This window comes from Poromitra crassiceps (genome assembly GCF_964638095.1).
Source record: "Poromitra crassiceps genome assembly, chromosome: 9".
NCBI classification, from domain to species: Eukaryota; Metazoa; Chordata; class Actinopteri; order Beryciformes; family Melamphaidae; genus Poromitra; species Poromitra crassiceps.
Genome location: NC_139630.1, coordinates 13,766,646 through 13,790,562, shown reverse-complemented (window position 1 = coordinate 13,790,562; position 23,917 = coordinate 13,766,646). Strand labels below are relative to the sequence as shown.

Below are 23,917 nucleotides of genomic sequence, written 5' to 3'. Positions count from 1 at the left end.
ACACAAATTGAGACTTGACTCGAGATTTTGGACTTTACAATCTTTATTTTTTTTATTTTGTGGTGTGTGTGTGTGCATTAAGGAAATTACAAACTAATCAATGCTGATGCTGTATGCTAATACATGTGCTTTGAATTTGTTATTAGCTATGCAGTGTTCTAAACAGACCGCAGTATCCAGCAGATGATACAGTAGAACACTCATTCATAAGAGACTGTGTGTGTTACATTACATCCAATGTAATGTATGTAACGCGTGTGTGTGTGTGTGTGTGTGTGTGTGTGTGTGTGTGTGTGTGTGTGTGTGTGTGTGTGTGTGTGTGTGTGTGTGCGCGTGTGTGTCAGACATGCAGCCCCTCCAGCTCCGCCTCCAGACGGTCTTGGCTCCAGTACTCGTGGTTCCAGCCGAGGAACCAGCCAGTGAAGGTCGGGGGCTCGAAGCCCTGCTGCACCCTCACTGTGGGAGTGGAGGAGGGCCGGCCAGACGGGTCGCTGTCCAGGTACCTGACCACTGAGAGAGAGACAGAGAGAGAGGAGAAAGAGGCACAGAGAGATAGAGAGAGGAGAGAGAGGCACAGAGAGAGAGGAGAGACACAGATAGATAGAAGAGAGACAGAGACATACTCAGTACACTTCCATCTTCTGAGGTGAATCTTCTGTTTTTCTCAGTTTTGGTCTGCAGAGCTTTTTTTTCTAGGATCTAGCAGTATTTGGTGATATATTTGTTTGGTTTCTGTACCATCTTTTCTGGTTTGTTAGCAACAGTATAGCTGGCTAATGAGTCCACATCAAACGTAACGCTATTCAGGTGTGAAACGATTACATTTGACATGATACACATTAACTCATTCTCTGCCAAAGACGTACCCAGACGTACTTTTAACAATGGCGTTCTGTGCCAAAGACGTACTCGGACGTACTTTCATGTTTTGGCTGTTTACATTACATCAGACACTTTCCCAGCCTGTGACATTGTTTCAAGTCAAACTGATAAAAGGAACCCGCTAGTTTAGTATTTATGGGTGGAGCCTGTGGTCGAAACAGAGTTTGATCCAGAGTTCTCGGCTGGCGACGATGGCGAGGAAGACGCCAGCGTTTTTGTTATTGCTCCACGACGGAGCGCCATGGCGACGAATGCTCCCCTTCACAGCGTTCTGGTCTGACACAGATGATATGGAGGAGGAGAAATGAGTGCCACTTGGAGAGAGCGATGACGATGGTAAAAAGTAGCCTATTTTTTGTATCGCGTTTGAGATGAAATGATGACACACTCAACATTCGAGTATAATTGTCACGCATTGTTTATAACTTATGCCGCCGGCATGACTCGCTTCACGTTTCCTCTTGCCAGCTCTCCCTCTCAAGGGAGAGCTCCCTTCACACTCAAGAGAGGGGGAATCACATGGATACGTCAAACGCGTCAAACACCCGTCCCCAGCAACCAAGGCGAAACATGTGTCACATAAACATTTCAAAGTTTACAGCACTAACGTAGCTATTGTGTGATCTTCTGTGCTAACGTTAGTTATGAGAGGTAACGTGACAGCAGGTAACGTTACAGCACTCGTTATTCCTGTGTGTGTGTGTGTGTGTGTGTGTGTGAGTGTGAGAGAGAGAGAGAGAGAGAGAGAGAGAGAGAGAGTGTGTGTGAGTGTGACCACATAAGGGTTCGTTCCATTTGTTTATGCTTTTATCAAGCTAAGCTAAAAATCCACATGGCAACTGTAAAATACATTCTCTTATTTTTTATTTTTTATTTATTTATTTAGGAAAACAAATACTGTATATGTCTGATGTGTCACTGAGGCAAAAAATAAAAGGCTCAAAAGAGAGTTCTGCTTGAAACGGTGTCCTTCACTAAAAACCTCTTTTTCTCATATTTCTGTCCAAAGGAGGGCATTTTTAGTGAAAACAAGCTAACTTCCACTGCTTGTAACTAAACAAGGAAACACGGGAGAGTTTCCGTTTTTTACAAGGGGTAAGAAGAGAGTCTCTGCTTTATTGTGAGATATGGTGTGTAATTTTATTCCTAGCACAGAATATTCTGTGGGTCCTGGAAGATCAGGAAATATGCTCAAAATCCTGGCACTGGGAGCACACAGACCGAAATGACCCTGGCAGAGAATGAGTTAATGCATGACTCAAGATCAAATAGTGATACACGCCGCCGGTTCGTCGTTCTGTAATGGTTGTTGATCATTATTGACTCTGTTTAATAATGATCTATAGCTGACACTCATAGCTGACATCTCAGACACGTGTCTGAGATGAGTCTCTTCCTCTCCTGAGAGCTGTTTGGAATGTCGAAAGCCATTCCACCTGGAGAGGAGGAGATAACATTGCGTTTTGTCTCTCCGGTACATAGAAGGTTGTGTTTTGGCTTATTGTAAAGATCAGGGTCCCATTGTGTATTTCTTGAGAAACATCTGATGGAATTGTACCAGCCACCAGCCACCAGAGGGGGGCTGGAGTTGGGTATCATTTGATCCGCAATGCTGCTAATCTTGGCACAATGACTTCGATATTGTGACCCACTGTGCACGGTGGAACTTCAATCATTTTACTCTCACAATTCTCAACGTTCAACATATTCAGCCCAACACAGATGTGTCGGCCGTGACAATATCGTGTCAAAACCTGTCTCACCTGAAGCCATGCCCTCTTTCTTCTCCTCCTCATGGGCCTCCGCTCCGATCCACACAAACACCTGCAGGAGGAGAGAGGTGGTGAGACAGGAGGAGAGAAGGGGGCGGGGTCTGTATCCGTGGCTACGGCAGGAGACTCACCTGATCCCAGGTGTCGAGGATCATGACATCATCAGGAGCGAGGTCATCCTGGGTCAACTCACCTGGAACCTCCTCGATCTGCGCACACACACACATTATATTTATATATATTTATATATATATATATATATATATATATAAAAAACATACTTTCATATCCAGATGTTTTCTTTTTATTATTACATGTATAGTGGCTGGTGTGATCCCATCACAAGATGGTTTTATTTTGTGATCACTCGTACGTGTAAAAGTGAATGGGATTTTTTGTATGGGGATTTTGGTTAAATGCCTGAAATGCTCTGTGGTTAACACAAGTTTATGAAACAGTGAAGTTTGCGTTCAGCAAGATAATCTCCACAAATGAAGACAACTTTTATGACGTTTGAAGCGTTTTCTGAAAATTGCGTTAAAAAAAAATGCATTTACACTTCAAAAGTCAAACAGTGTTCCTCATTTGTGAAGATTATCTTGCTAATCTTAGCGGTTTCGTAAACTTTTGTTGAACGCAGACATTATTTCAGAAATTTAACAGGAATTCCCATACAAAAATCCCATTGTCCTTTACACCTACGAACCAGGAAGTGCAGGGAGGGACTTTATTACATTAGCCTCCATTCTATGGCGATACTAACTTCACGACTGTAGCGCACTGTAAACTGAGCGGACAGTGCCGGTAGGGCATGGTGTATCTTGGTGATGTGGGGGGGGGATGTGGCAAATGAGCTAAACTCCCTTTAAGTAGTATCCCTTTAAATGTGTCTAAAACCAAGGAATTGATTATTGATTTTAGTGGAAACTTTAAATGAGCTAGTCTTGCTAGTTCCGGTTGCCAAGTGTAAAAGTCAATGGGATTTTTGTACGGGGATTTTGGTTAAATGCTTGAAACAAGGTCTGTACTCAACAAAAGTTTATGAACAGTGTGTTCAGTAAGATAATCTTCACAAGTCAGGACCACTTTTATGACTTTTGAAGCGCTTTCTGAAAATAGTAATTTAAAACAAATGCATTTATGCTTCAAAAGTCACAGGCCTTAGTTCAGGCATTTAACCAAAATCCCCACAGGAAAATCCCAGTGACTTTGAGACGAAGGACGTGCTCACATCCAGCTCACATCCAGCTCACATCCAGGTCTTCCAGACTCATTCCTGTGGTCTATTCAGAGAACACGGGGTTCATTTAACCTCATTTGAGGGTTTGACTGGTGTCTAGTGGTGTTTTAATCACGCCTTTTCATGCACTCTTAATACTCATAACGTAGTCGTGGATGGAAAGTGCATAATTTCTCATTCTCTTTTGCCGACTTTCTGAAAATTTGCTTAAAATCTGCGACGCATGAAACCCAACGAGAGTCACAGAAGCAGAGACGGACCAGGAAGTTGCCGGTCTTGTTGGAGCAGGCGAACAGACGAGGAGGATGGGCCTCCATCGGGGTCTCCAGCCTGGGGGTGCTGCAGTACTCTGTCTGCCCCCCCAACACCTGCCAGAACGCATCTGTGCACACACACACACACACACACACGTGTTGAAACAGTGTTATGTTACGTCCCTCTCTCTGTCTACGCTCCTCCCCCTCACCTTCCCCCCACCAGTGTTGCCAGATACAGCTAATGGTTTCCAGCACAAAGACTGTTCAAAACCACCCAAATAAATGCAGGTCTATGGAAAGAGTCTCTGTAAACCCGCCCAAGCCCATTTTCCCCTCGGACAATGCAACCCAAACCAGCCCAATTGGCCGGAAACACCTGCCCCTCCCCCCTCACCTTCCTCCTAGCCCTCCCCCCTCACCTTTCTCCTGCCCCTCCCCCCTCACCTTCCTCCTGGCCCTCCCCCCTCACCTTCCTCCTGGCCCTCCCCCCTCACCTTCCTCCTGCCCCTCCCCCCTCACCTTCCTCCTGCCCCTCCCCATCCTCCTGCCCCTCACCCCTCACCTTCCTCCTGCCCCTCCCCCCTCACCTTCCTCCTGCCCCTCCCCCCTCACCTTCCTCCTGCCCCTCCCCTCTCACCTTCCTCCTGCCCCTCCCCCCTCACCTTCCTCCTGCCCCTCCCCCCTCACCTTCCTCCTGCCCCTCCCCCCTCACCTTCCTCCTGGCCCTCCCCCCTCACCTTCCTCCTGCCCCTCCCCCCTCACCTTCCTCCTGCCCCTCCCCCCTCACCTTCCTCCTGCCCCTCCCCCCTCACCTTCCTCCTGCCCCTCCCCCCTCACCTTCCTCCTGCCCCTCCCCCCTCACCTTCCTCCTGGCCCTCCCCCCTCACCTTCCTCCTGGCCCTCCCCCCTCACCTTCCTCCTGCCCCTCCCCCCTCACCTTCCTCCTGCCCCTCCCCCCTCACCTTCCTCCTGGCCCTCCCCCCTCACCTTCCTCCTGCCCCTCCCCCCTCACCTTCCTCCTGCCCCTCCCCTCTCACCTTCCTCCTGCCCCTCCCCCCTCACCTTCCTCCTGCCCCTCCCCCCTCACCTTCCTCCTGGCCCTCCCCCCTCACCTTCCTCCTGGCCCTCCCCCCTCACCTTCCTCCTGCCCCTCCCCCCTCACCTTCCTCCTGGCCCTCCCCCCTCACCTTCCTCCTGCCCCTCCCCCCTCACCTTCCTCCTGTCCCTCCTGCAGTGTGGAGGCGGGGCTCTGCAGCAGCTCAGACAGGCTGTGAGCTCCACGCTCCTCGGCCGAGCTGCTGCTCCTCCCCTTCCACAGCCAGCAGCCGGAGGAGGAGAGCAGGAGGAGCACGTCACTGGAGCTCAGAGAGGAGGCCACCGGCGCCACCTGCAGGGGGACCAGACATGGCTTCATATAACAGTACACAGTACAGTACATGGCTCTTATAGAGACAGTCCGCATGTCTGGGAACGCCCACAAAATGTTAAAACGGCTGGCGCGCGAGTGGGGTAAAACCGCCGATATATCTCATAGGCTGACTCACCAAAAGACGGTGCTGCGGCTCTAAACTACATGTTTGGGGGTTCTAGAGCAGAACACAAGACGTCTGCTCAGATGTGCGTTTACTGCGGTGGTTAAATCCCCGATCGTGTCTGCCTGGGCTGGGCTATCAGCTAAATTCTAACTTTGCTGAATGGATAGAACGGGGGATTTACCCCACCCTGACCCCGCCCCCAGCAAGGCTGAGTCAGCTAACCCAGCGTATATTGTGGGCATTCCTAGAGCCTGTATGGGCGTTCCCAGACATGCAGACTGTCTCTATTCAGTGGTGAGTAGAGTAAACAAAAACAATAGTCAAGTGAAAGTAGAGTAACTTTGTAATATATTTACTCAAGTAGAAGTAAAAAGTAGTAATACATTATTACTTGAGTAAGAATAATTGAGTAAGAGTATAAAAGTATCTCGTAAAAAAAACTACTCAGTAGCCTAGTGAGTAACATCAAGAGTAACATACAATTTATTACGTTTTATACGATGGTCCGTTGTCATCGCTTACTTAACCCTGGAGCATGTGGTGCAAAACTTATACCTTTTTGACATGAAAAGTACCACTTATAAACATGTGTTTTGTTATCAAGGAAAGCAGCAGGGGATGATCGGCTTTAAACGTTTAGATCACATGGTCAAGCTGTTCAGTTTCTCCACAGCAGCTGTGGTCATCTCTTCCCCCCTCCCTTCAAGCAGTTTGCTCACACCACACGGCTGCCCAGCGGCCATACGCCAAGCCCATGGTGCATGGTTTATTTTGAACGTAAAAATGCCTAGCTTCCTGTATTCTGTCTATTTCTAATGGGATTGATTTAGCTTTATAGGATTAAACTTAAAATGTATTTTCTACATGGAGTGACACAGAAGGCGGTAATGGTGATAACTGCTGCAGATTGCTTGCATGATTAGACGATGGCTGACCAATTTGGGCACTTATCACAGATGATGTATTTTTAGCAAGTCGTTATCAGACTGATGTAAATGGTAAATGGCCTGCATTTATATAGCGCTTTTATCCAAAGCGCTTTACAATCAGTAGATAGTCTACATTCACCCATTCATACACCGATGGCGGCAGGCTGCCACGCAGGGTGCCTACACACCATCGGGAGCAAGGAGGGTTAAGTGTCTTGCCCAAGGACACAGCGACAGCAGCTGGGAGGGAGCGGGGATCTAACCGCACCCTTGCGTCATTGGCCGACCCGCTCTACCTCCTGAGCTAAAGCCGCCCCCAATGATGTCATGATAGTTTGTCGAGTGCTATATTGATAGGCTAGTAACTAGTTGAATGTCTTCCATGTGAGAAGTGGAGTCCACTCTGGGACCCGTTTTCACTTTTTTGCGTCTTGCAGGCCCCGAGAACGCCGTTGCTGTGTAAATAGGGCCTGAGTTAAAGTACATATATTTAATTGCAAATGTACTTGAGTAAGACTACAAGTATTCTGTAAAAAAGTAGAAATACAATTTCTAAAAAATAAATAAATACTACTGGCGATTGTAATTATGATATAGTGTCTTGTAAGCCCATATGGGCTGGGCACCCAGGTGCATGACACTTAAATAAAAATATCAATCAATCAATCAAAAACTAGTACATATTCGGTACAGGTTGTGTGTTTTGCTCTCAGTGTCTCTTACCTCCACAGCTCGGGTGTCTCCTGCTGGATTGGCTCGGACTTGGAACAGACGGGTCTCTGCCACCTCTGACTGGCCGCCCTCTCTGGACGTCCCGCCCGTGTACACCACCATTGGCTGTCCCCCAAACATGCTCATGAGGTGGGCGGGCTCTTTGCCCTGGACCACCCGCACCTGCAAACACAATCAACATCTGTAACCTGTGTATGGGTCCCTGTCTGTATCAGTGGGAGAGTGAGAGAGAAAGGGATCGAGAGTGTGTGTGTGTGTGTGTGTGTGTGTGTGCGCACACACACACACATATATATATATATGTGTGTATATATATATACACACGTGTATATATATATGTGTGTATATATATATATATATATATATATGTATATATATATATATATATATATATATATATATATATATATATATACCAACACTGCACCACGTGATGACTAATCGACGTTGTGCTATTTTGGCACAAGGGATAGTACCATTTTGTCCTGTGTATTAATGAATACACTGTAATCATGTGTCCAGGGTTGCACCATCCATCTGTTGTTCACTTAAATAGTGACTCAACAGCTGCCATTTCATTTCCTCATACCACCGCTCTCGCTGCAACTCCTCTCGCACAAACTGCTGCTAAACTCTGGATAGAAACCATGTGTTTGTATATTGTTTTATATCCTCTTCCTTAACCATCGCGTCCTCCCAGCTCTGCAGCTTCTGTATTTTCTCCTCTGCTCACTTGGGCAACAATAAGTAATAAGTCAACAATAGAGCCGCTCGCAAAAATTAAAGTACTCTGACAGCAAAAAAAAAAAAACAGAACGTGTGAAGCCACATAGTTCTAAGCCAAATAATGTAGCTTAGTACTTTAGTACTGTGTGTGTGTGTGTGTGTGTGTGTGTGTGTGTGTGTGTGTGTGTGTGTGTGTGTGTGTGTGTGTGTGTGTGTGTGTGTGTGTGTGTGTGCGCGTACCTGTACAGCCCCCCCTCCCAGCTCCTCGTCCAGCTGGACAGCCAAGATGGCCGACGTTCCGACCTCATCCTGACTAGACTCCGCCCCCTGCCTGGAAGGAGATACAGACAGGTGATGTGTAGATGATGTTCCCCTGTGTGTGTGTGTGTGTGTGTGTGTGTGTATTGTATGCATTATCTCACAATGTCAATGAGGTTCTGCTGTCTGTTCTGATAGTTAGACAGGAAGAGTTAGATATAGTGTCATATTATGTTCAATATCGTATTGTACAGGATAAGGCAGGGGTTTTCAAAGTCTGTGACTGTGGGTCTCCCCTCAGACAAAGTTGGGACTGTGAACACCTCTTAGCTGTTGTAAAGTCATTGTAAACCAGGGCCTCTTGGGGCTTATTGCTTAATTTGAAACCGAGCTTATTTCCTGTCAGCTATTGTCTTAGCAAACACTGCAACAGGAAGCTAGGGGCCATTTAGAATGTTTAATGTTGTCAAGTTAAAACCGTCTATAAGGTCTATTATTATATCTCACCATATGTAGATGATGCTGCCCTGTCTGTTGTTGTGCTGGTAGTGGTACAGGATGATGTAACTGTCTCCTCCGTAGAATTGACCGTGAAGAGACGGGTCGACTGGCACCTTATCTGATCCTTCGATACGCCAGATCTACAGACAGACAGACAGAGAGGCAGGGGGTTGACAGCAGTGGAGACACACACACACACGTTTCTCAAAGTGAAAACGAGGTGCAGTAAGGGTCCAATGCAAGCCCACACACACACACGTTTCGTAAAATGTTTAAAAGAGATTGCTCCAGACTGTTGTTTAACTCATTGAGTGCCAGCCACTTTTGGAAAACGGATGCTCCCAGTGCCAGCCCTTTCAGAGCGTTTTCAGTGATTTCTCGAGGCCCACAGAATATTGTGTGATATTACTATGTAAACACCGAACACGCCCAAAGAACGATGAGACTCTCTTCTATCATCAGCAAAAAAAAGTTTATTGATATCATTTTCCGTTCTTTAGTTATCAGCCGGAGAAGATAGGTTGGTTTCAGCAAAAACAGACGTTTCAAATTAGAAGCTGAGATAATGAGCCTTTTGTGAAATGAAGCATTTCAAGCACATCACTGACTCTGAAGCTAATATTTTCTGATGTAGTGACACCTCAAAAATAATTTCCTTCAATAAAAGAGCGAAAACAAAGGAATTTTGATGGCAAAATAATATTTTTTAGCTGCAACCAGCAGCGCTGGCCTTCTTGCTGGTCTTGATTTACTGCTGGTGGGCATCAGATATTCTAGCTTGTGTTTTGCCAATCTGTCCATCGAGCCTGCTGTCTGGGTCGGTACGTGTTGTATGGTGCCCTGCGTGCCCCACCCCCCTCAACTGCAAACTCCTCCGTGGTGGGAGTGTCTCTGGTGGCTCTCTGCTGCACGTTTGCTCTGCACGTTTCAAAGTGCGCTACACCCAGCTCTATTTTCACATCGTTCCGCCGGTTTTGTTCGCCGGCTCCCAGCGCTTCCAACAGAATGATTTGGCTTTTCAGAAAGACGCTGGTGTCGTGCTCCTTTTCTGGCAACTAATCATGTGGATGGGCTATCGCAGCGGAGACGGAGGGGCTCAATTGTGGCAGCAGATTGGCTGCTGTTCACAGGCACAGCTAACGTTACAGCATTTCCGTTTCCCCACACGGCTTCTTCTACTCTTTTTTCTCATCTTTCTCTAATCCGGAGAGCACTGTCGCCACCTAATGGGTCCGTAAAATAGCTTAGAACACGGCTCTCTTGAATACTCGATTCTGATTGGTCAATCAACAAGATTCACCGGTCATTATTTCTCGACAACCGACCGCTGCTCTGCCACACCTGGATTAATCAGTTGATAAGAGCCTTTTGTCAGCAAGACACTACTAATTAGGCCAACCAGTTGCAGCTGTGGTGTCTTGTGTGCCAATTACGAATTAAACCGCTTTGTCGTTGAAAACGCTATTAAAAAATCTATTTGAATAATTATTTTTGTCAGATTATTGAATGATTTAGTTGTAGGCCGTGTTCTAAGCGGGATAATGTATAGTGAGCTGGTGATTACTGGAAATAATGACCGACAGGTGAATGATTAAGCCCTCCGCTGCGCGTCGGGCTCAATCATTCACCTGTCGGCCATTATTTCGCCAGTAATCACCGGCTCACTATCCATTATCCCTTACTTATACACCTTCAAAATCCCCCATACTTTTAGAGGAGATGCATCAGGCTTTGATCCATGTCCCACCTTCAAAAAACGCAATTGACGTCTTTAGACGTCATTGGCACTCTACGTTACTATTTGAATTGACGTCTTTAGATGTCATTGGCACTCAATGAGTTAATTTGATTATTTTATTAGTTTTATAGTTTTTATAGTTTTTATTTCTTTAACTGATTGGTTCACCCCCCTGCTGCTATGTTTCTTTTAAATCTTGTATTAATTTCTTTTAATGCAAGTTATTGGAACTGCACTCGCTTTACCCACTGCTGCTGCATTGTACATTTTCTGTTTTAATCAGTGTTCTATGTTTTCTTACTAACAATTTGTTTTTTATTACATGTGGGGACCACAATGGAAATAAGCCCTAGGGCTTTTTTATGTTTTTATCCTCTGTGATTTCCTGGATGTTTGTTATTAACTTATATGTTTGATATTTGGTACTGTACATTTCTCCTTGTTCCTTTCATCTTATCACCAAATAAATTCATTCATTCATTCATTCAAATAGTTTTACTTGGTCAAACCAAACGGTTCAGCTATATTTAGAATCGGGAGAGACCATAGATAAGACCATAGAACATTTCACTTGGACAAAAGAAAACAAAGAACTACGGTACATTGAAAAAATATTTCCTTTAAATCCACCAGTCTTTTATGTTTTGGCACTGCCCTGGCCGCTGCTCCACCCCCTGTCCCGATCTGGGAAGAGTTGTAGAGTAGCAACTTTGGTAGCAGTTTGTGAGTTTTGGTAAAGTTGTCAAGACTCTCACTTGCCCCTCCCTCTTCCTACCGAGCTGTGATTGGACGCCGTCTCCTCACCTGTTTCTCACCGTCGCCTCGGTCCACCATGCCGTGCTGCGCCGCCATGGCCTCTGATTCGTGGAGAGTTGATGCATCAAAAGGAACCTGTCCAATCAGCAGAGAGAGTTTTAACAGTCATATCACGTTTCCAACGGTCATAACACCTGAACAGACAACAAAGAAAACCAGTCACAGGCCAAGAGTATTTACATTTAACCAAATGAAAGATGGTACTGTATTGACTTTAAAAATCTATACAGTAAGTTAGGCCTCCAGCTGTTTCAAACAGACGAATATCGCTCCTGCATCTCGTTGGTTTTGGGTAGTTTGTAAGTAAAGCGATAATAAAAATTACTGGTTTAAAAATAAAATTTGATTGTTCTCAGGTGGGACAAGGCTCAAAATGATCACTGTAAGCAGAGTATTGATCACTATAAGCGGATTATTTAAACAGCATGTGTATAGGAATGATTTAAACAGCATGTGTATAGGAATGATTGGGACCAAGTGTTTTGATCAATATAAACGGTTGATCATCACTATAACCGTGATCACTATAAGCAGATTGCACTGTAGTTTTCAGCTGTTGAAACCAAATTATTTATTTCATTTTTAGGACTGAGAATCTTTGAGTTTATCAATTCCGATTTAATGTATGGAAGAGGATAATGGTACTTACTAAAAATGCCTGATCTCTCTACATAGTGGTTCAGTTGCACACTTGTTTTGTTTCCAATTGGTTTTGATGTGTGGAAGAGGATAATATGTGTTTTTTTAGGTGAAACATGACCGAGGATGCATTGCCACAGTACGAGAAATATTCTGTCATTACTCTCTGCTATTCTCATAGCAGTATTTATATGGTGCTTATTTGTGTTTATATTTCTCCTGCGTCATGGGCTGCTCAACTCAGTGACGAGGACTACTTTTTTATTACTAGTCGACATCGACTCTGGTATTGGATTGGTAGAAAGGTCGACTTGAAAAAAATCTGGAGACACACACACACACACACACACACACACACACACACACACACAATAGTGAAAACGAGGTGCAGTAAGGGTCCAATGCAAGCCCGACCCGCCCCTCTCAAAACACTCCAATCCACGATTTTTTCTCTAGGCCTATTTTACAATTATAAAATAATTTAGGGTACCACAATAATTAGGTCTACTTTCGATAATTAGGTCTACTATTATACATTTCAGGCAAATTATGGAAAATTCTGTAATATTTATGTTTATTTATAAACATTAATATATACAGTATGGTTTACAGTTGATTCCATTTTTAATACCAAATTCCAAGATTACGTTTGTTTTTCTGCATTGCGGAAATCATATGGCCCTACTTACCTTCTTTATCTTTGCGATGTGATTGGACACATAGCCGGTTCCCATGCCATCAGTGTCGTCTGCATCTCTCCAGACCTTAAAGAACTGTTTGAAGAGTGGAGTCTCGCCATGCTGAGGCAAGATCTGGACCTGCAGAGGGAAACCAGACAGATTAAAGTCCCCCTCCAGTCACCTACCTGTTTCACCATTCATGTTTGAAACGCACGTCACCATTTTGTGCCAAAGAGCTTAGTTTGATAAGAAGCAAAGCCGAATAGTTTGTTCCACTTATGTTCCACTGCAACATAAGACTGCAGGTGCTGTTGTAAAAGAAGCAGAAGAGTGTCTCCTCTTCAGTATACGAAGCAGCGGCCATATTGTTTCGCATCATATCTCCGGCCAACAGATATCAAAGCTGATGGACTATGGAAAGAGCGTAACTCAAAGTGGTTAAAAGTTACTATCGCAGCGTTTTGAGCCTGGTGAACACTTAGTTAGCAAACGTAGCGGCTAACGGCTCACAGCTAGCTACAGTTAGCGGCACAGGGTATTTAATGTAAATATTGTATTATCTGTCTGTTACTTGTCAGACCATTATAATTGTTACTTGTGTGTGTGACCTGTGTGTGTGTGTGTGTGTGTGTGTGTGTGCGCGCGCACGTGCGTGTGTGTGCGTGTGTGACCTGTGTGTGTGCGTGCGCGCGCGCGTGTGTGCGTGCGTGCGTGTGTGTGTGACCTGTGTGTGTGTGTGACCTGTGTGTGTGTGTGTGTGTGTGTGTGTCTGCGTGTGTGTGTGCGTGCGTGACCTGTGTGTGTGTGTGTGTGTGTGTGTGCGTGCGTGTGTGTGTGCGTGACCTGTGTGTGTGTGCGTGCGTGACCTGTGTGTGTGCGTGACCTGTGTGTGTGTGTGTGTGTGTGTGTGTGTGTGTGCGTGACCTGTGTGTGTGTGTGCGTGCGTGCGTGACCTGTGTGTGCGTGCGTGTGTGTGTGTGTGTGTGACCTGTGTGTGTGGTGGGTAGCCCATCTTCTGGATGAACATCTCGGCGGTCTTGAGCACGGCGTGGCGCTCGGCAGCATTTGCCTCCTTACCTGCAGACAGACAGACAGACAGACAGACAGACGGAGAGAGAGAGACACAGACAGAGAGACAGACAGACGGAGAGGCAGACAGACAGACAGACAGACGGAGAGAGAGAGACACAGACAGAGAGACAGACAGACGGAGAGGCAGACAGACAGACAGACAGACAGACAGACAGACGGAGAGGCAGACAGACAGACGGAGAGACAGACAGACAGACAGACAGACAGACAGACAGACAGACGGAGAGACAGACGGAGAGACAGACAGACAGACAGAGACAGACAGACAGACAGGCGGAGAGGCAGACAGACAGACGGAGAGACAGACAGACAGACATACAGACAGACAGACGGAGAGGCAGACAGACAGACAGACATACAGAGAGGCAGACAGAGAGACACAGACAGAGAGACAGACAGACAGACAGACAGACAGACGGAGAGGCAGACAGACAGACAGAGAGGCAGACAGACAGACAGACATACAGACAGAGAGACAGACAGACAGACAGACAGGCAGACAGACACAGACAGACAGAACCTTTAAGGATGATTTATGGCAGGTGTAAGTGTTGCCTGACAGAAATCAGGTTTTTAATTTATACTTCAGAGAAAGCAGAGTGATTGAAGAGAGAGTAGGGGCAATGGAAGTCACATGACTCACAGCTATTAATAGTGTGGGCGGGGGAATAGTTCCAGGAAGTACATTTGAATGCATCAAATAAAGCGGATAATATACAATTTGATTCTTATACGTCTTCCCCTTTCAAAGTACATCACAACATCACACCTCACACATTAACCATTTAAACCATCTACTTGTCTGTCTGACTGACTACTTACACATTTTGTTTGCTCTTTTTTCATTTTTTGTTCTTTTATTTTATTTTTACTGTTGCTTTTATTTTCCTCGTTTATTGTTTGCTTGTTTATTTTCTCTAGTTTTTGTTTATATTATATGCTTTCTTATTGGTTTTTATTTCTCAGATAGAGAACCAGAATAAGGCCACCTAGCGTTTCCTGTCTCTACCTGCAAATTATTTTGGTGTTTTCCTTTTGTCTGTTTCTGTTTTTAAATATGTGGTAAAAAAAAATGCTGCAGCTCTACAGCGCTGCTTAATCCAGAAGCAACACAAAAAGCGGTTTATCTGGAGAACCATTCGTCCGATAAACTTCAAACTTGGGGAGTGCTCTGTTGGGAACCAGGCAGAGTGCAGTACCAAATTTTGTGCAATTCGGCATAGCGCCACCTACTGGTAACAAAGAAGTGGTTTATCTCGAGAACCGTTCATCCAATGGACTTCAAACTTTCGACTTCAAACTTGGGGAGTGCTCTGCTGGGAACCAGGCAGAGTGCAGCAGCTACCAAATTTAGAGGAATTTGGCATAGCGCCACCTACTGGCAACTCAAAACCGATTGACTTTCAAACTTGGGGAGTGCGCTTAGGGGGACCTGACGGAGTGCAGTCTGTGCGTGTGTGGGAGGGGGGCGCCCACGGGGTGGTGCATGGGGGGAACGGGCACTGCATTTGAAGACTATTAAAATGAAAGGAACCCCTTCAAACATGTTTTAAGATGTATAAAGAATATACTTTGCTTTGATTAATAATTTGTGATATGGATTTTCCACAAAAGGTGCACTGGTGCAGCTGGGAGAGCGCGAGATGAAAGAGACAAACAACATTTCATCATTTTTGTCTGTCGTGCATTAAAACTAAAGTAAGCCTGTTTTGAAAATGTGAGTAGTAGGAAGTACAGATATGTGTTAAAATGTAGGGAGGAAGTAAAAAGTAAAAGTAAAAAGTTGTCAGAAAAATAAATACTCAGTAAAGTACAGATACTCCCTGAAATCCTGCGCAGTCCCAGTTTGGAGAAATGGAAACCAGCACCCGCATCAGACAAATAGAGGTGTCTGCTCAGTGTGAACAGGGTCACAAGCAAAAACGTTGAAAAAAAAAAAAAAAAATCCAAGTCCCCAAAAGCCCTGAGATGCCAAGTTGACTTGAAAATGTGTAATTTATTTACACCCTGTTTTTAGCTGAAGTCTGTACTGTAGCCAGCAAGGTTGTACTTACAGTACTGTAGCCTAGTTGTGGTAGCTTCCAGCTCCTGGCTACAGTGCAGATTTAAGCTAAAAACAGGGTGTAAATGACTTTTAAAGTCAACTTGACATCTCAGGGCTTGTGGAGACTTGGATTACGGCCAGTGAGCAGTATGGAGGCATTTGTCCACACACACAAATACACTTTTTTTTCTTTCTTTTTTTGCTCATTATTAATAATGTGTTCTCAGAGCACTTTTTTATTTTAACGATAAAAGGAGCTGTCCATGACCACCACACATAACCCAGAAACTAAACGGAGGGGCTATCTGCAATAGGCTAACTGATTACAAATTAAATAACAATGGAGAATTGCATTGTCATACATGTATTCTCATACAAAGACTAACGTTTTAAAACTTATTTGACGGCCCACTTGCAATACCTTGAAATGGCTGCTCTAGCGCCACATAGTGGACACAGGAGGTAACATTTATGTCCTTCATGTCCTGGTTTAATTTGGAACTGTTTGGCCTGCTTTAGTTTGGAACCGTTTGGCCTGCTTTAGTTTGGAACTGTTTGGCCTGCTTTAGTTTGGAACCGTTTGGCCTGCTTTAGTTTGGAACCGTTTGGCCTGCTTTAGTTTGGAACCGTTTGGCCTGCTTTAGTTTGGAACTGTTTGGCCTGCTTTAGTTTGGAACTGTTTGGCCTGCTTTAGTTTGGAACTGTTTGGCCTGGTTTAGTTTGGAACTGTTTGGCCTGCTTTAGTTTGGAACTGTTTGGCCTGCTTTAGTTTGGAACTGTTTGGCCTGCTTTAGATGGAACCGTTTGGCCTGCTTTAGTTTGGAACTGTTTGGCCTGCTTTAGTTTGGAACTGTTTGGCCTGCTTTAGTTTGGACCCGTTTGGCCTGCTTTAGTTTGGACCCGTTTGGCCTGCTTTAGTTTGGAACTGTTTGGCCTGCTTTAGTTTGGAACCGTTTGGCCTGCTTTAGTTTGGAACTGTTTGGCCTGCTTTAGTTTGGAACTGTTTGGCCTGCTTTAGTTTGGAACCGTTTGGCCTGCTTTAGTTTGGAACTGTTTGGCCTGCTTTAGTTTGGAACTGTTTGGCCTGCTTTAGTTTGGAACTGTTTGGCCTGCTTTAGTTTGGAACTGTTTGGCCTGCTTTAGTTTGGAACCGTTTGGCCTGCTTTAGTTTGGAACTGTTTGGCCTGCTTTAGTTTGGAACTGTTTGGCCTGGTTTAGTTTGAGACCTTTCCAGATGTAGATGTGTCCGTTGCCTCCGTTGTCCAGGATGAAGCACTCGTTGGACTGCAATGCATCCTGGGGGAACGGGTTCTGCTCTGCTACCATGGTAACCTCCATCTCACCAGACGCATTGGAGACCTGTCAGACAGACAGACAGACAGACAGTCAGTCAGTCAGTGAGGCATATAGACAGACAGACAGGCAGAGACAGACATACAGAGTTTTTTACCTGGTAGAGTTTGGCCAGTTTGCGGTTGGAGCTGTCTGTCTGGGTGTCGGCGGTCTGAGCCTCGGGCAGATCCGGCTTCTCTCCCAGGACCTCCAGCATCTTTTCGGGCTCCGCCCCCTCATCACAGACCTTCAGCTTGGCCCGCCCACAGCGCTCGTTGTCACGGATACCCTTGGATACCTGTCTCAGAGGTGTCAATCAATTAATCAATCAACTAATCAATGTTAATTATAATACACAAGAGTCAGAAAGCTGAAGTCTGTTTAATAAATGGACTGATATTAAAGGAATTTATGAGGTAATGAGACATCACAGTCAGCCAATCAGGAGGCTGGAATACTAACCAGTGTGGCCTTCAGCCTCTCAAAGCGGTTGCTATGGGAACCAGACCACTGGATGATCTCCTGTAGAGAGAGAGAAAGTTACTGTCTGTCTGTCTCACCTCTCCCAGGTCCAGTCTGTCTGTCTGTCTGTCTGTCTGTCTGTCTCACCTCTCCCAGGTCCAGTCTGTCTGTCTGTCTGTCTGTCTGTCTCACCTCTCCCAGGTCCAGTCTGTCTGTCTGTCTGTCTGTCTGTCTGTCTCACCTCTCCCAGGTCCAGTCTGTCTGTCTGTCTGTCTGTCTGTCTGTCTCACCTCTCCCACGTCCAGTCTGTCTGTCTGTCTGTCTGTCTGTCTGTCTGTCTGTCTCACCTCTCCCAGGTCCAGTCTGTCTGTCTGTCTGTCTGTCTGTCTGTCTGTCTCACCTCTCCCAGGTCCAGTCTGTCTGTCTGTCTGTCTGTCTGTCTCACCTCTCCCAGGTCCAGTCTGTCTGTCTGTCTGTCTGTCTGTCTCACCTCTCCCAGGTCCAGTCTGTCTGTCTGTCTGTCTGTCTGTCTCACCTCTCCCAGGTCCAGTCTGTCTGTCTGTCTGTCTGTCTGTCTGTCTGTCTGTCTCACCTCTCCCAGGTCCAGTCTGTCTGTCTGTCTGTCTGTCTGTCTGTCTCACCTCTCCCAGGTCCAGTCTGTCTGTCTGTCTGTCTGTCTGTCTGTCTCACCTCTCCCAGGTCCAGTCTGTCTGTCTGTCTGTCTGTCTGTCTCACCTCTCCCAGGTCCAGTCTGTCTGTCTGTCTGTCTGACCTCTCCCAGGTCCAGTCTGTCTGTCTGTCTCACCTCTACCAGGTCCAGTCTGTCTGTCTGTCTGTCTGTCTGTCTGTCTGTCTCACCTCTCCCAGGTCCAGTCTGTCTGTCTGTCTCACCTCTACCAGGTCCAGTCTGTCTGTCTGTCTCACCTCTCCCAGGTCCAGTCTGTCTGTCTGTCTCACCTCTACCAGGTCCAGTCTGTCTGTCTGTCTCACCTCTCCCAGGTCCAGTCTGTCTGTCTGTCTCACCTCTCCCAGGTCCAGTCTGTCTGTCTGTCTCACCTCTACCAGGTCCAGTCTGTCTGTCTGTCTGTCTGACCTCTCCCAGGTCCAGTCTGTCTGTCTGCCTGTCTGTCTCACCTCTCCCAGGTCCAGTCTGTCTGTCTGTCTCACCTCTCCCAGGTCCAGTCTGTCTGTCTCACCTCTCCCAGGTCCAGTCTGTCTGTCTGCCTGTCTCACATCTCCCAGGTCCAGTCTGTCTGTCTGTCTCACCTCTCCCAGGTCCAGTCTGTCTGTCTCACCTCTCCCAGGTCCAGTCTGTCTGTCTGTCTGTCTCACCTCTCTCAGGTCAAGTCTGTCTGTCTGTCTGTCTGTCTGTCTCACCTCTCCCAGGTCCAGTCTGTCTGTCTGTCTCACCTCTCCCAGGTCCAGTCTGTCTGTCTGTCTGTCTCACCTCTCTCAGGTCAAGTCTGTCTGTCTGTCTGTCTGTCTGTCTCACCTCTCCCAGGTCCAGTCTGTCTGTCTGTCTCACCTCTCCCAGGTCCAGTCTGTCTGTCTGTCTCACCTCTCCCAGGTCCAGTCTGTCTGTCTGCCTGTCTCACATCTCCCAGGTCCAGTCTGTCTGTCTGTCTCACCTCTCCCAGGTCCAGTCTGTCTGTCTCACCTCTCCCAGGTCCAGTCTGTCTGTCTGTCTCACCTCTCCCAGGTCCAGTCTGTCTGTCTGTCTGTCTCACCTCTCTCAGGTCAAGTCTGTCTGTCTGTCTGCCTGTCTCACCTCTCTCAGGTCCAGTCTGTCTGTCTGTCTCACCTCTCCCAGGTCCAGTCTGTCTGTCTCACCTCTCTCAGGTCCAGTCTGTCTGTCTGTCTGTCTCACCTCTCCCAGGTCCAGGATGAAGCTGTCTCCCTGGTTGAAGCTCTCCCAGCTCACAGGAACCTCTGTGGCCCGGACGACGCGTCGACCTCTGACCTGCAGCAGCCTCTGGACCTCCACCTCATTGGTCACAACGTGGCGGAACCCCGAGGCCACGCCCCCTTTCTGAGGTCAACAGGAAGACAAGACGCCTGGTGAATCCTTCCATCCAATCAAGTTCACAATGTTACACAATGATCCATCCCGTGCTCACTCTGAACTCGTCCAGGAGCCACGCGTTGTCAAGCACATCGAGATGTCTCCTCACAGCTTTGTCAAGCGCCTTAAGTGGCCTCCTCACCTCTTTGGGAAGCCTTTCTCATTTGATAGAGGGCGCTCCCGGGTTGCAGCAGGCAGCTATGGGTTCAGGCAAAGGTCAAGCACTCCCTGGGGCGTGTCCTCGAGTACAACTTGGGAAATACAATAGTACTATCCAGGGGACGGTAGTATCACCCTGGTTTTGGGGTAGTGTGTCCAGGGGAGACCGGGGTCCCCTGGAGGCCCTGCCTACCCCTACCGCTAACCACACCCACCCAATGCCTAATCTCAATCCTCCACTTGCCTAAACCTAAAACCGCCCCACCCCACCTCTACCGCGTTTCGGTATTTAGGTCCTTGACAAGGTGTCATATTCAGAGTATTGTCTTAACCCATTGATACCTGATGCAGCATTTGCATATCCCTCATTTGTGTGCGTTAACGCGGTTCGCGGTCTTAAAGGGATACACACACAAATGCTGCATCAGGTATCAATAGGTTAATCGGGTTAATGTCAGAATAGTGCAGTCCATGATTGTCTATGTTTTTTATTTAACAGTCCCTCCTGGATTTTGGTGAGTGTTTGGTGATTGTTGCGATCAGAATGCTTTGCAGCGGTTTTTCTAAAAAAAATTGCGAAGCAATGCAATTTTTTTTCCCGGGAAAATTTAGGGAACTGGCAAAAATTGCAAGTCGGGGAGCCTGTTTAGCCATTTTTGCAGAGAAATAGCAGGAATTTTGAAAAATTGCAAACCCCCGCAAATATCGCGGAGATTGGTTGAATTTGCATGAATTATTGTGATCGCAAAATCACACTTTCCTGGAGGGATTGATTTATTATCTTTAATTTCCCCCGGTACTAGTAGTAGTATAATATCAGTCGTCTTATGAGTAGTATGGGTGCAGTAGTAAGGGTCAGTCACCATGTACTTCAGTCCGGGTTTGAAGTAGCTGCTGAAGGTTCTGGACTCGAAACCCTGGACTTCTCTGTACTGCACCGGCGCCCCCTGCAGGAAGTCATCCATCTGGACCGCCAAGATGGCCGCTGCTCCGCTCTCATCCTGAGAACACTCTGCACCTGCAGACAGCCATTGATCCAATCAGAGAGCAGATCTACCGTCCAATCAGATAACAGATCTACTGTCCAATCAGTGAGCAGATCTGTCAGATGTCCAATTAGCTGGTCAGTTTAGTTTAAATGAGTCTAGGAACAGATAGGTGAAGCTGCGTCTCCATCGGCTTGTAATCAGATGAAACGACATGACGATAAATACAGGAAAGAGGATAAAGATGATTATGATGTCATCCACAAGGTGTCAGATGAGTCAGCCACACAGAAAGATGTCTCTGATCCATTTAACCCATTGATACCTGATGCAGCATTTGTGTGTATATCCCTCATTTGTGTGTGTATCCCTTTAAGACCGCGAACCGCCAGATACGGTTTGCGGTCTTAAAGGGATACACACACAAATGCTGCATCAGGTATCAATGGGTTAAGCAACTAATTTCATGGCCTCACATGTATTCCACCCGGCGTCGCCCAAACTCCAGGTAGGCGGAGTTTGCACTTGTTTTTTCAACGGATGGCCCGTTTCAATGTGGCAGCTGAGCAGACAAAACAGCAGCAGGGGGCTCACCTTTTCTCCTGCAGGTTGTGCTTTAGCATTCACTGCGTTCCTGACCTCCTTACTTCCATGGCTTGTTTGTGTTTGGCATGTTTTAAAGGTCCCAATTCGTGCAGCTGTAACCTCTTAAAAACGTGTGTCTCTGGTCCATAAAACATGATTCTGGATTAATTTGTCGAAAATATAGCAACCCCGTTTGTTGTGACGGAGTTCTCACTTCCTCATCTCGTCGCTTCCCAAGAACGGTCTGTTTCTATAATATATTCAGAACTAACAGTTCCCATTGGCCGCTGAGGGAGAGCCCGCCCCAGGCTCCCAGCAGCCAATCAGATTAGCGTCTGTGGACCAGCACGCTAGGTTGCGAGTTATCGTTAACTTAGCGGTTACTACGCTAAAGAGGACATCTCAAAATGCCTAGACTTACCGAATGCACCTCTGCAGTTGCTGGATCACGTACAGTTGGCGTCGCTCCAGCTAGAAGTGTTAATTTTGTGGCTATAGACAAAATGGTGCAGGTAGCTTGTGTGAGAGAGACCCGCGCAGTATGCGTGAGGAAGCTCGTGACGTCCCAATTCCCCTCTGGGCAAACGAAGCGTTTGGGGGTGTGGCTTGGAGGAGACTGCAGGGGGAAGCTGGATAGGGACAAATCCAACTGTGGCAGTTCTGAGCTTGTGACCACTCATTACAGGGAGGGCTGACAGCAGTATATATGCATTTACAAGTAAAAACAGCTTTTGCACGGAATGGGACCTTTAACGTTAGCATGTTTGTTTGCCAATGTCATTTTCCACCGTGTTCTACGTTAAAGTCGGCCCTCCTCCCTTTCTTCCTTACCCCCACAGTTTTGGTCTCTGTAGGCTACTGCAGCTAATTTCACATTTCATAACTGTACAGGGGGTGAATTCTTATATAACTCACCCATCTAGAGTCAAATAGACGATAGAAAAGATTGTTTTGGGGGATGATTGGCATGTCACCTGTCCAGTGATCGTGCAGCTTGCCGATCACGGACCAATAGCAGGCGGAGCTGTGGCTCTGGGAAACCCCTGGTCTCGTGTTATCTCGCGTGAGCTGCGCAAGAACCCCAAGATGGCGACGGCCACACTAGGCTTCAAACATTGAGCGTCTCAGAACGGGCGTGGCTACGTCCATATTATTTACAGTCCACGGTCGTGCCACATGTGGTGGGGTTACGTGTGGTGTGGGTACCTTGCCAGTAGTGCAGGTCATACTGCAGTCTGCCCCCTCCCTGCTTGACAGTGTTGAGGACCAGGTAGGCATCTCCGCTGTAGAAGCCTCCATACAGACTGTGTGGTACAGGAGCCAGGTCCATGTTCTCCACCCGCCACACCTGCAGCCCCGCCTCCTGTCCCGCTCGCTCGAACTCCGGGTGGAACACCATGCTGGACAGAGATGGGGAAAACTTATTTTCTTTCGACCGAACTACACCCGCTAGCTGCTAGCTAGCTGCTGCTCTAGCTGCTGCTAGCTGCAGTCTCATGTAGGAACTAGCTAGAGTACCAGGGATGGGCAACTTTGATGATAGAGAGGGCCACAAAAAAGAAATCCTCGCTACCAGAGGGCCAGATTTTGCTGAGGGCCGGGGGCTGAACGGCGCCGGCGCGAAAAACTTGGGGCATTTGAAGCCAGGTTTAGAGGAATAACAGTTGTGATGTCATTATTCAGTCTCAAACACCAATATTTGATCCTTTTCTCACTCACTCACTCATATGTCACCACCTGCTCTCCCTGCAGGGCTTGAAATTAACTTTTTTGACCACCTGCCAATATGGTGCTCCTTTAATGGAAAGCGGTCTACTCGGGTGTGACTTCACTCAACTGGGGTATTCCTAGTTCCCAATACAAAAGGAATGCCCAAAACATCATCTATCAAAACACACACACTCTTTGATGCAGGCAGAGGAAACACGATCGGTTTGTATTCATTTGAAGCAGTGCTTGTCAACCTGGTGGTACAGGCCACTGATAGTATGCGGGGCTCTCTCCCTCTCATATGCTGGTCATTTCTGACGTGGTACTCAGTGCAAAAAAGGTTGAGAACCACTCATCTGAAGAGACAAAGTTGAAGCTGGCAGAAAACTGAGAATATTGAAGAAACAGTCAACTTACCTGTCTCTGTGTGCGTGTGTGCCTGTCTGTGTATCTGTCTGTGTGTGTGTCTGTCTGTCTGTGTGTGAGTGTCTGTTGTCTGTGTCTGTCTCTCTGTGTTAAAGCAGCTCCAAATGAAGACACCTGGGCAGGCGACACCCTTCCTGCTGTAACTCTACCTGCTGGCCCCGCCCCCTCTGCTGCCTCCGCCCCCCACACACACACACACACACAGAAGAAACACACCCACCTCAGCAGATGATACCTGATCAGACCCGCTTTTGCATGAGCTGCAAACCGGTCTGACAACACACACACACACACACAAACACACACACACACACAGTCTGACAACACCCTGACATCTGGCCACACATTACAACC

At 46.9% G+C, this 23,917-nt stretch overlaps 1 protein-coding gene across 1 annotated transcript; it reads right to left on the bottom strand.

The window, feature by feature from the left end:
• Window positions 1-255: 255 nt before the first annotated feature.
• LOC310782988 (gelsolin-like) lies at window positions 256-23,673 on the bottom strand. The gene is made up of 18 exons (XM_083643761.1): window positions 23,555-23,673; window positions 22,634-22,827; window positions 20,720-20,874; window positions 19,503-19,664; window positions 17,636-17,695; window positions 17,292-17,471; window positions 17,068-17,200; window positions 13,694-13,782; window positions 12,715-12,843; window positions 11,375-11,461; window positions 8,839-8,972; window positions 8,314-8,404; window positions 7,339-7,509; window positions 5,364-5,538; window positions 4,155-4,276; window positions 2,786-2,863; window positions 2,646-2,706; window positions 256-510 (listed from the first exon to the last, which is right to left on the bottom strand). The coding sequence occupies exons 2-18, from the start codon at window positions 22,824-22,826 to the stop codon at window positions 341-343; spliced, it is 2,190 nt and encodes a 729-aa protein (XP_083499887.1). The 5' UTR covers window position 22,827; window positions 23,555-23,673; the 3' UTR covers window positions 256-340.
• Between the last annotated feature and the right edge of the window lie 244 nt (window positions 23,674-23,917).

Bases quoted from the DNA above. Each gene is read 5' to 3' on its own strand.
- LOC310782988 (XM_083643761.1), bottom strand. From the start codon at position 22,826: ATGGTGTTCCACCCGGAGTTCGAGCGAGCGGGACAGGAGGCGGGGCTG. The intron at 8,973-11,374 runs GTGAGGAGACGG...GTCTGTCTGTAG, and splicing joins GAGGCGACGGTGAGAAACAG to ATCTGGCGTATCGAAGGATC. The intron at 2,707-2,785 runs GTGAGTCTCCTG...CTCCTCCTGCAG, and splicing joins TCCTCGACACCTGGGATCAG to GTGTTTGTGTGGATCGGAGC.